Source organism: Malaya genurostris, chromosome 2 (genome assembly GCF_030247185.1).
Source record: "Malaya genurostris strain Urasoe2022 chromosome 2, Malgen_1.1, whole genome shotgun sequence".
Taxonomy (NCBI): Eukaryota; Metazoa; Arthropoda; class Insecta; order Diptera; family Culicidae; genus Malaya; species Malaya genurostris.
In genome coordinates, this window is record NC_080571.1 from 80,753,112 (window position 1) to 80,766,399 (window position 13,288).

The 13,288-nt window shown below is 34.1% G+C and overlaps 1 protein-coding gene across 1 annotated transcript; it reads right to left on the bottom strand.

Moving 5' to 3' along the window:
• Window positions 1-12,010: 12,010 nt before the first annotated feature.
• LOC131432242 (proteasome subunit beta type-3) lies at window positions 12,011-12,931 on the bottom strand. Its single transcript, XM_058598385.1, has 2 exons — window positions 12,833-12,931; window positions 12,011-12,775 (listed from the first exon to the last, which is right to left on the bottom strand). The coding sequence occupies exon 2, from the start codon at window positions 12,747-12,749 to the stop codon at window positions 12,132-12,134; it is 618 nt and encodes a 205-aa protein (XP_058454368.1). The 5' UTR covers window positions 12,750-12,775; window positions 12,833-12,931; the 3' UTR covers window positions 12,011-12,131.
• Window positions 12,932-13,288: the final 357 nt, after the last annotated feature.

Genomic DNA, 13,288 nt, shown 5'->3' on the forward strand with positions numbered 1-13,288 from the left:
CGCTCCAGCTGCAACATGAAAATGCACCAATGCGGTCCCTATTGTCGGCTCAAATCGATCACTGCACACGCACGAAGTAAATTTTTATTCAAAACTGATCTGCAGTGCAGTTTAAGCTGTTATGCACTGATATGTCGAAGACGAAACGTAAAGCAAATTTGTGATGGATATCCGTTTTAAAATGACAGACTGTGAATTAAATCTGCATTGTATCGAGCATGCGAATCTGACAACCATTTGGCAGATTAGGTGCTGCTCTGATGTTGCAGATAACCAAATATTTTCCTACATTTTACAAGTTATTCGCCAAAGCTTTTATCGAGCGGGTTTCCGAATTCATTTTTTTTTTGTATTTTTTCTAATAGAATATTTTGACAAACTTTCAAGCCTATCGGAACAAAACTCTGGAAGTTATGGCCCTTTATCTTTCCTTATCTAATACTGCGAACAGACAAGAGCTCGGCGCACAGGCCCAAGAGTTCTGCTTGGATTGACTTGAAAATTTGCCGTACATTCTTGAAAAGGTTTTTTTTTTGTAATAAAATGCAAAGAAAATATATGATTTTCGAAAGTGTTGGACCCTATGCGCCCTCTAGAAAAATAAAATGTTTCCTTCGATTTTATAGACAATAAACTTTAACTGTCCGTCTTTACTGGAAAATTACTTTACCATTCTTTTCAAATTTTGCAAACACTTTTTACCAGACCCCAACGTTTACTTTTTCGTTACTTTAGTTTTACAGTTACAAAATTGCGGATTTTGACATGAAAACCCGTAGTTTTGACTTTAAGGGCTGAGGTCAGTGTGATTTAGAGGGCTATTTTCACGCTTCTAATCTGATTTTCTCAGGAACGGTAACGAATATCAAAAAACCCAACTGACAATTTCTTAGAAAATTAGTTTAGAGTATGCTGTGAAAATTTGGTTCATTGATTTTAGCGGTCGGGAAAGTCTTTTTTCTGAAGGAAGAATTGCATAGCTGAAAACGCCGTCTTTCAACTTGTTCATTGAATATCTCGCCTTCAAAAGCATGGATCAAAAATGTATCCTGACAATAAGTTAATTCAGATGCGATTAGTGCACAAAAACATATATATTGTCGCGATAAAAATTAAGTGAATGTTATTTTTGTGAAGGTAAGTCGATTTCTATAGCGGCGCCGGTTTTTCTACTCCAGTTTCCTGGTAACGTAACGAAACATGAGAGAGAAAAATAACATCGGCTCAATCAGTCGGTGTTGAACAGTCGTTCGCACCGCACGCGTATAGCTCTTGGCTCCTGGAATTTTTTTCTGGCTACCTAGAGTTTCATTGATTCAAGGCTTCAGTCTTTTTCAAGGCTACCTGAATCACTAACTAAGTGACTAAGTGATACAAAGAGTGATATTAGAGTGACTAAGTGATACAAAGAGTGATATTAGAGTGACTAAGAAATTAATCAGCCTTTTTTAAGGCTAGCTAGGAGTCTAATCGAAGACTAATTTAGCCTAGTTAATTTAATTTAAAATTTCATTAATTTCAAAAATGCCTGCGTCCAACCGGAAAGGCAACAAGCCTAAGGCTAAAAATAATTCAATACGGAATAAATCACAATCCGTTATTCAACATTTTTCTAATAACATTCACGATCTTATAGAATCTGAATGTAAAAATAAAAGACAACGGACGGATTTCCCTTCCGTTGATCCTATGCCGTCTAACAATATTTACGAGATTCTTCCTGAATCCGATTGTAGCGACATAGAAGAAAATTCTTCAAAAATTCCCAAAATGGACGCTTGTCGTTCTGGGAAGAAACATCAATCTATGCCACCAGTGACGGTGATGATTTCCGACTTCAAAGCATTCCGTACTGAGCTTTCTACTTTTCTCCCGGAAGTAAAAGTCTCATTTCAAATCGGACGAAGAGGAGAATGTCGAGTCTTGGTGGATGGATTGGAAGATTACGAACGTCTTATTCGATATTTGTCCGAAAAACTTCATAAATTTTATTCATATGATATAAAATCAGACAGACCCTTCAAGGCTGTCTTGAAAGGATTATCAAATGATCAAAGTATTGATGAAATTAAAAATGAAATAAAAGAATTGCTTGGTTTTGCCCCTTCCCAAGTAATACTTATGAAAAAAAGAGCGAATGGTACTTCTAAACCACGCTCTGGAATTTCCCATGAACTTTACCTAATACACTTCAATCGAAGTGATGTAAACAATTTGAAAACTTTAGAAAAAGTACGTTTCATTTCCCACATGAAAATTCATTGGGAACATTATAAACGGCATAATCGTATTGCAAACTTAACGCAATGTCGTCGTTGCCAAGGCTTCGGCCATGGAACCAAAAATTGTCATATGGATATACGGTGTTTGAATTGTGGTAAATCGCATTCGAAAGACGTTTGTCCAATGAATGAAACCACTGATAAATTTTCATGTTCAAATTGCAATGGAAATCATAAATCCAATTATTTGAAATGTCCTGTCAGGGAAAAAATTTTAAACGCTCGTTCGCTTAGACAACAAGTCAAATCAACGACCTTAAATTTACAGAACATACCTGAAAATTCTTCTAAGGCACCTGCCAATTCGTCTTCTAACGAAAACAATTTATTGACAGGTAGATCGACCTCGTCATCATCTTCTTCTAATGTCAGTTATGCTGGTATATTAGGTAGAAATCTATCTCCTATTTCTTCTAATGTAAATAATCAAAACACAGGACCGCCTTGCAGTTCTTCTTCTAACGAAAACAATTTATTAATAGGTAGACCGGCCAAATCATCTTCTTCTAATGGCAGTCTACCTACAAATATTCCTTCAATGCCATTCGCTTCTTTAAATGAAGTCGATTTAGGCGATATAACTGAAAATAAAATGATCTACCTACAAGATCAACTTTTTCAAATGATCATCCAAATGAATTCGACTTCATCACTTTTTGAAGCATTTCAAATCGGATGGAAATTTGCAAATAATATTATAATGAATTTAAAATTTAACAGTGATGTTAAATAATTATTTGAATATTTTAAATTGGAATGCTCGATCTTTGAAATCGAGTGAAGATGAATTTTATAATTTTCTCAAAGTTCACAAAATTCATATTGCCATTGTGACAGAAACTTTTCTTAAACCAAATGTAAAATTGAAAAGTAATCCACATTATGTGGTTCATCGATTTGACAGGTTTACTGGAATTGGTGGTGGAGTTGCCATTTTTGTCCAACGGCAAATTAAACATCGAATTTTACCTTCTTTCAATACTAAAGTTATTGAAAGCTTGGGAATCGAAGTTGAAACCATTCATGGAATTTATTTCATCGCTGGAGCATATTTGCCATTCCAATGCACCGGCGAACAATTAAATTTCTTTAAAGGCGATTTGCAAAAACTTACAAGATATCGATCGAAATTTTTCGTAATAGGGGACTTAAATGCTAAGCATGTCCAGTGGAATTGTAGGCAAAATAACAGTAATGGTAAAATACTTCATAATCAACTCTCAGCTGGTTACTTTACAGTTCTTCATCCCAGTAATCCTACTTGTTTCTCTTCCGTGAAAAACCCGTCTACAATTGATCTGGTTCTAACAGATCAAAGTCACATTTGTAGTGAACCGATTACTCATGCTGATTTTGACTCATATCATCTTCCTGTAACATTCAGACTTTCCAACGAAGCTATAATTAATCCAATTAGTTCTATTTTCAACTATCATAGAGCTAATTGGTTGGATTACAGATCTCACATTGAAAATCATGTGGATCATGAAACTATTTTAGAAAATTCTGCGGACATCGACACAGCAATTGATAATTTGAATCATTATATTATCGAAGCTAGAAATCTTTCAGTTCCCAAAGCTCAAACTAAATTAAATTCTCCTATCATCGATGACTATCTTCAACTGCTCATTCGGTTGAAGAATGTTCGTCGACGACAATATCAACGTTCTCGTGATCCTGCTATGAAAAACATAGTTAAGGATTTACAAAAAGAAATTAAACATAGATTTACTCTTTTGCGAAATGAAAATTTCGCTAAAGAAGTTGAACAAATTAAACCATATTCTAAACCTTTCTGGAAACTTTCTAAGGTTCTTAAGAAACCTCAGAAACCAATTCCTGCTCTCAAGGAAGGAAATCAAATACTTCTTACAAATGGTGAAAAAGCTCAAAAGCTAGCTCAGCAGTTCGAGAGTGTCCACAATTTTAATTTAAACGTTGTGAGTCCTATTGAAAATGAAGTCTCACTGAAGTATGATCATATTTCAACCCAAGTGTTATCACACGATGACATTATTGAGACGAATTTTGATGAAATTAAATCAATTATTAGGAAACTCAAAAACATGAAGGCTCCTGGTAATGATGGAATTTTTAATATTCTTATTAAAAATCTTCCCGATGTTGCCTTGAGACTCCTGGTTAAAATTTTCAACAAGTGTTTTTCATTAGCTTACTTCCCAAAAAGATGGAAAAACGCTAAAGTAATTCCTATCCTAAAACCTGATAAAAACCCAGCAGAAACATCAAGTTATCGCCCAATTAGTTTACTTTCTTCTATCAGTAAACTTTTTGAAAAAATTATCTTGTTAAGAATGATGACTCATATAAATGAGAATTCAATTTTTTTACCAGAGCAGTTTGGATTTCGTCATGAACATTCAACTACTCATCAACTTGTCAGAGTAACGAACATGATAAAATCAAATAAATCTTCTGGGTTATCCACTGGAGTTGCTCTTCTAGACATAGAAAAAGCATTCGACAGTGTTTGGCACAAAGGTTTAATAGCAAAAATGTCTGATTTCCAGTTTCCTATTTATTTGATCAAAATGATTCAAAATTATTTAACTGATCGTACTCTTCAGGTTAGCTATCAGAATTGTAAATCTGAATTGCTACCCGTACGAGCCGGTGTTCCGCAGGGTTCGAGTGTAGCTCCAATCTTGTATAATATTTTCACTTCTGATCTTCCAAATCTACCCGTTGGTTGTCAGAAATCGCTATTCTGTGACGACACAAGTCTGTTAGCCACAGGTAGAAATCTAAGAGTGATCTGCAGTCGCCTACAAAGAAGTTTAAATATTTTCAGTGATTATCTGTCAAAATGGAAAATTAAACCAAATGCAGCAAAAACGCAATTAATTATCTTTCCTCACAAGCCAAGAGCTTCTTTTCTTAAACCAAACAATAATCACATTCTCAAATTGAATGGCTTGGAATTGACATGGTCTGATCAAGCTAAATACTTAGGTTTAACGTATGACAAAAAGCTCACTTTCAAGGATCACATTGAAGGAATCCAGGCAAAGTGTAATAAATATATTAAATGTTTATGTCCTCTTATAAACAGAAATTCTAAGCTCTGTCTAAAAAACAAATTGTTAATTTATAAACAAATTTTCAGACCAGCCATGCTTTATGCGGTACCAATTTGGTCAAGCTGTTGTTCCACCAGGAAGAAAACGCTTCAAAGGATTCAGAATAAAATTCTGAAAATGATTCTGAAGCGTCCTCCCTGGTTTAGTACAAATGAGTTACACAGACTCACAAATATAGAACCATTAGATGTAATGTCACATAATATTATAAGCAAATTCCGACAAAAATCGATGCAATCTTCAATTGAATCGATTCGCTCTCTGTATTAGTTAGTAAGTTAGTATATAAGTTCCTTTTCCCCATTACACAATACAAGTAGGTTTAGAATTTTCCCTACACAAAAATCTCAGAATTGCGGAAGCAAATGATGTCTTCATGGTAATAACCAAATCATATATATATAACAGGGCTGAAAAGTCACCACTTGTGGCTGAACACCCAATTTAAATCTTAATAATTTAATTTTAACTCATATTTCAATAAATAGTTATTTAAAAACAAAAAAAAAAAAAAAAAAAAAAAAAAAAAAAAAATAAAAAACATCGGCTCAACAAGGCTGCCAAACAAGCGGTTGCTTTATTGGATGCAGACACATTTTATGCAAACTTGTAACCGAAAATATCGAAACTTTTCTGGTCACCCAGCCCAATAATAATGAATAATACACTGTCTGTATTTTAGGTAAACCGACAAGAGAGTCGACACAAAATTCACTAATTTTCGTGCACTAAACAAGGTAAACGCGTTAAACAAATGCATTACTGTTTATTTGTTTACGTTGCATTCAGCTGATTTTGAAGTTCCGATTTTGATCTCATCAAGATGGCGTACGCGACCTACTGGCCTCAGCCCTTAAACAAGCACCAAATATTTAAAAAATTAAATAAAAAGCAAACAGGAACGTTGTGGTCTATAAAAACATCTACTATAACTATGCTGCTTTGATTCGTTGATTTCTGATTAGTCTGTGTTAAGATGCAGTGGACTAATGTCTTTTTCGATTCAGCAAACTGAAACTGACCTGTGTTAAATTCGCACTTAGTAACGGGGGTTTGAGGAAACCTGGTATAAAAACCCGGTTCGAAACTGACTCGATTCTCAATTCAACAACGTTGAAACTAGGTTCGAAACTACCCAAATAAGCACGACGCATTATAACTTTACATAAATTCTGCTTTAAAATTCGCCTAAAATTTAATTAAATGTAGCGGAGTTATACATGTTTTTACAATGCTATTATAAAGCTGAAAAGGGCGATTTTTAGACTCTTATAGGATTATTACTTTTATAGTTATTATTAAATTTTCGTTGCTCCAAAATATAGCATCCAATGTCGATATACAGCACGGCAGAAGGTTGTTGTAAAATAATGCTCAGCTACATTTTGAATGCAAATTTAATGCACATTACTTTAAAGTATGCAGGATTAGTGTAATTATACATTAACAATGTTAAAATAGAGTTGTAAATGTTCAGTGATATAATGCGTATGGTTACTTGGGTACACGTAGCGAAAAATATTGTAAAAATAACCAAATTTGGGTCTAACACACCGATTTTTTAACGAAATAGAGACAAAAGAAAATATGGGTTGATATTGCAAATATTGCTACTTGAAACTACAAAACATGATGATTAATTGTTCTCAGTGGATTAGTTTGTTTCAATCAATATTTTGATAAATAATAACAAATATTTTACATATTTACTTGCGTTTGAAATTGACAGTTCTTGTCAAACAATTTTACAGTAAATTCAAACAATTTCACAGTAAATTTTCTAGTTGAAATAAATGAATTTAAATTTAGCTATTTCAACTAACGCTTTTGTTTGTTATAATCACATATTTTGTTTGTTTTTAAGAATGAAATGGTTTTCTTTAAATTAATTTGCAAGTTAATTTTTGATACTACTTTATTTCGATTTGTGCTCGTTTTCCAATTCTTAAAAATTATTCACGAACCACAATGAAGCCCAGGTATTTTAATTAGTATCCAAGGTTTCGGTGCTTCATCAGTCCGGTCAAGATCTCTGCAATCAAATAATAAATAAATCAATACATACGCTTGGATTGATTAAAACCCCTTATGGAATGAAAGAAGCATATCAAATTTTACTTTCAAAACGCGCACAAACTTTATCCGTGAGAGAAAAAACGCTGTTTATTCACGCGGAAAAAAATTACTTTTGTCTGTAAGACATAAACTTAATACTCAATTTAAATGGCAATCTTTGTTGTATCATAACACAAATAAGATCATAGATAAATTGAACCAAATTTTTACTTGATATAAAGGTATAGCAGAATTGATAGAATAGTCGATAACATCAACTCAACTTTGGTTGACATGTAATAAATAGTTAGTTTATTTTAACAATAATTTTGATTCAAATCAAACTGAGAACATTGTTGATATTGAAGGGAAAAACTTGGAGCAGATAATCCCAGAGACATAATCGCGAGATTGACGTAAGACTGCATTCGGGATGTGTATAAATAATAGTTGATTTGATACCGTTTGATCGTTTAAGATTTGTAGTATTGAAAAGGACCATTCGGTTTTAAAAGATTGCGTTTGTGTTTATTCTCTCTGTGACGCATAACGCGCTCCACAATTGACATGGCTGCATGTATTAAGACATGTTCAAACTTTCACTAATCTTTCACAAAGATAAACGATTGGCTATATTTCTTTTATATCTTCCAAATAACTGCTTTAGGGTCTAAACGATGAAAAAAATCATCATTTTTACGAATTTTTTCCAGAATTATCGTTCAACAAAATGAATTCAAATGTTTTGCATGATAAAAAGCATCGTTCGAACAACATTTTGTAGTTTTTTCGTGGAAAAATATTGAAGAGGAATTTTTGAGGACACTTCTTAAAAATCATGATTTGCGGTGTCCACTGTATCTCAGCGCAGACTAATCAGAAGTGAACAAATGAACGCAGCATAGATAGAGTACAAGTTTTTCTAGACCCTAACGTTTCTGTTTGATTTTTTTTAAATTTTTGATGGTTGTTCAAAGTGAAAATTACGAAAGAAACTATCAAAATGTTGTACGGGATTCATTTCTGGCATTCAGAAGCACATAATTGTAGAGTTCGTTATATTATAAAAACTGTTCGGAATATTTTTCTCGAACGCGATGCAGTAAAATGATAGCTAACATTCGTTTGGTGTAAATTTCGCATAGCGTGCACAAAGCTAATCAAATCATTCAAGGTTTGCACTAAACTGCTGATTTTTACCTTCGATTTGCAAGGAAGCAATCTTAATAGTTCTTCAGATAACATTTAGAGCCATGAGAACGGTTGATTTTGTATAATGTTCCATTGTTGTCCATTGTTGTCCACTTTTCGTTTTCGTTTTTTCTTTTTCTCCTTTTCGTTTTCGTTTTTTCCTTTTTCCTTTCCGTTTTCGTTTTTTCTTTTTCTCCAATGCAAACGACCAGAAGCTGGATGATGCAATCACTGTTTTTTAAGCGAAACTTACACTGCGTATGCCCAACAACAGATATGCTCACAGAAAAACAAGTTATTGTTTTTTCTGCGTTTAGGTTTGAGGAACGGAACCTCATATTTGCCACTGACTGAAGTACCAGTTGAATAATGCTGGGTGTAGTTCCACTGTTTTGACGTAGATGGCAGCCTGCACACCCGATGTGTCTCCGTTCATGGATTATCACAGACTGAAGCTAGCAAACATGCAACAGGGTCTGTTTATAGATTCGGCTAATTTCAATGTATCGTGTTTGAACCTATTTTATCACTATTTAAACAATGTTTTTGTAATAAACGTGATATTAACAACAATCTAACATCTTCTTCCATTCGTTTCGTGAAAGAATTAGAGAAAATACTTCATCAGCGGAACAGTTATTAAGTAATCAAATCTGGAGTAATTTCGTTACACTTCCGTGTCGTGAAATTTTGAAAATGCACCCAGTAAAATGCATAGTAAAGAAAGACGTAGTGTTCAAATCAATCATATTCTAGTTAGAAATCATCATAAATCAAATTTAAAAACTTACTAACAGTTTTGTTAGTTTAAACATGCTTCATTTATCTGCGTGTGTTTTCAAACAAACGGTTTGACAGCAGTTAGGGAGGAAACTGGGTTAGGTTCGGCATCAAGCGAAAACATCATAAGAAGCGTCCTGGAAAATACTCCTTCACTGGGCCTATTTTAAAACATTTTTGCAGGAAAAAATTACAAAATGTTGTTCGAAACGATGCTTTGTGTTATGTAAAACTTTTGAATTTATTATGTTGAACGATAGATCTTAAAAAAATTGCAAAAATTATGTTTTTTTTTTTCGTCTGTTAGTAAAGTTTGAAGCTTTTCTTGTTAAGCTTGAATTGATGCGAGAAATTGATTGTTTTGTCCACAGCTGCAAATTTCTTGCGAGCTTATTTAGGTTGTGAACCTTTTCGCGGGTAATTTTAACTTTTGGTTGAAATCTGATCCCCTGGGGGGATTATTATTAGCAATTATTTCTATCCTGATGATAGATCATGGATGACGCTGAGTCAATTCAGTTAGGTGTGTCAATTTAGTACGGTGTAATTTGTACATTGCAATGACGGTCTGGTTAATGCTTTAAAATGTTCATTTCATGCTGAGTCCAGTGATTATTAAGTGCTTTCGATAATTTATGAAAAATAAAATTATTATTGAGTCTCGAAAACGAATTGTCTGTGCGGGGCTAAACCCGACAAAAATGTGAGGTTCTTTCGGACACATAGTTTTCGACTTGAAATTCTTAACGGATTCTTGAAACATAGTTAAATATTGATATCTATATTTCAATTCAACTTCTTATCACTTATTAAAACTAGATTTGATATGAATTAAATAAAAAAGTTCGTTATATGTAGCGAAACAATCAAATAGTTTTCAATAAAGTCGGTTTCAACATCAAAACACCTAGGTGTGATAGGTGTTTTTTTTTCTAATTTCCAAGACGTGTTCGGTTTGATCCAAAAGAGTGTCTAGTTTAGCTTCACAGTGTCTGAAATTTTTGATTTTTGGTTGGTCACTTCATCGCGACTTTTTACGGAAACTAATACATAATTTTCCAAATCTCAGAATGCGATTGTAGCTGAAGATTCAAGCTACATAATGGTATAGATTACTTGGGTAAATACCTAGTTGAAATGGATGCTTTTTTCAATTTCCTAAAAGTGTCCGGTCTAGCCCCGGTCTCCCCTAACACTTTTAATTCAAATAAATACTAGTAGCAATCTTCTACATCATAAATCGAACATAAAAATTTTAAATTTCACAAAAGCCTACTTAAACACACAATATGGTCATATTCCAGCCAAATGGATCATGCTTAATAAGGTTTATAAAGTAGAATTAAGAAAAAGCATAAGCTATAAATCATTTTCAAAATGATTCAGAATTCAAGAAAGTTTTGAAACCAGCTTTGCGATAAACAGTAAATTTATTAGGATGAAGTAAATTCCGTAATTTGATAATACATTACTTCAATATATGTGCCATGTCGTTTTTGCCTTTCTAAATGATGAAACAAATTATCGTTCAACAAAATAAATTCAAATATTTTGTATAATAAAAAACATCATTCGAACAACATTTTGTAATTTTTTCGTGGGAAAATATTGAGAAATAACTCGGTGAAGAGGTTGAGGACGCTTCTTAAAAATCATGATTTGCGGTGCCCACTGTTTCTCAGCGCAGACTAATCCGAAGTGAAGAAATCAAAGCAGCAAAGTTAGAGTAGAATTTTTTCAAGACCCCAACGTTTCAGTTTGATTTTTTTTTTAAATTTTTCAATTTTTGGTGGTTGTTTAAATTCAAAAGTACGATTTTTCTCAAAAAAAATCGGCCATTTTGTAGCTGTAAAACATCCACATAGTAACAAACAACGAAAAGGAAAACGTTGGGGTCTGGTTTTTTATGTGTAGAAAGTGTGTGCCAAATTTGAAAAAAAATTGGCGCAGTAGTTTTTGAATGACGAAGGACACGGACTTTTAAAACCTACTTTCGAGAAAAACGCGTTTAAAGTTTATTGTCTATAAAATCGAAGGAAACAATTTATTACTCAAGGGAGCACGTAGGCTCTTACATTCTCAAAAAGCTTTATTTTTTCTTTTGCATTTTGTTATAATGAAACATTTCGAGAATGTTTTGTCAAGTTTTTAAGTCAATCGAAGCAGAAATCTTGGGCCTGTGTGCGCAGCTCTTATTTCTTCGTAGTATGAATTCGGCAAAGATAAAGGCCCATAACTTGCTGAGTTTTGTTCCGATAGGCTTCAAAATTTCACAGAGTATTCTTGAAATGTTTTACTATCAGAAAATAGAAAGAAAATAATAAATGATTTTTCAAAAGTGTTAGACCCTACCCGCCCCTTTAACAAGTTTTAGGTTTATCAATATCTAACGACAAAAACAGATTGGAAAAATGGCTGACGAATACAACTAACAAAACTTCAGTTTTCCATTTCGTTGTTGTATTCGTAAGTCTATTTTTTACAATTCTCGTGAGATACTGGCAATTAGGAAAGAAATTCAAAAATTTCCATTCTTTCATGGACAAATCAGTTAGGTATCAATCTATATAAATAGTACTCAAAATGTAATACACAATATTCTTATAATAGTTTATTTTAAACAATTTCGATTTGATAATACAAAAATTGTTCCAACCTCATAACCCACGTTCACTTGGACAGCTATCAGCCTTAAACAAACGCCGCTAGGACCCGTTCCTTAATCCATACGAGTCTTCAGTTTCTTCACCGTCAGCTTCTCCTTTTCAACTATATATACCGTTGCACCCCAACCGGAGATGGCATCCCGATCGAATGCATTCATCAGTGCCTGGGAGATGACCTCGAACAAATTGTCGGGTTCGAGATCTGGTTTCCACAATGTTTCGCACATACCGTACAGTTGCTCGGCACAAGTACCGGCCACCACGAAATCGTTCGGTTGATTCGGGCATCCGATCAGGTCCATGTTGCAGATGAAAGGTTCAAATGTTTTCGGATCCAATCCAGCGATGACCGGCTCAATAAAGTACGGCCCAAAACGTTTTTCGTACAGGAAGTTTGACAGCATCGCGGCAAATCGTTCCGGAGTCAGTTGCCGGTTTTCACGTACTTCGTAAAGGTTTTTGCGGAACAGTAATCGCTGGTAGACAGTCAAAATGTCTGTCTGTAATCCAACCAGGCCGAGGTACATGTGTGGATTGATTTCGAAAACCTTCTCAAAGTCTGTGGCAATGGTTTGAGCTTGCACACCGAAACGGTGGTCCGTGGCGATAGCGACGCAGTTCTTACCTTTCATTGCTACGACACAACCTCCATTGTAGGCTAGGATGGACATCTTGGAGCTTCCGAAGAAAACAGTGGCTTAAGAAAATTACAGAGTTAGTATCGAAAAGATTATTAAATTATTACAAAATTTACAATTTTACGAGGTTAACTGTTTACAGTCTGCTAGCGTTTTCCGTCCTGGCGAGAATGACAGTACACTTTTGTGCGACTGACAGCACGACGAGCACAAACTTCAAAAGCCGGTTCCCCCCCTGTGGCGGATTACATTTCGATTGCTCCCTGTGACTGAAGTTGTTGGATGTGAGAAACACTGAAAAAATCACGTTTTTCTTTTGTGTCCGCCAGTTAAGGGAAAAATCTACTTTCTTCATCAGATTTCACCAAAACATGACATACCGGATATAAAATGAGACGGATGAATGGCATTTGACAGTTATCTGAGTTTATTCACATGTTCACTGAAACGTTTTCGAGAAAAATTAAAACTGTCATATATGAACACTACATAATTACAATCCAGTCAAACGTAGGATGTAATGAATGGAATGTACTTTGTCGTAGAATTATTTTTTATATTTGAAGCACGAA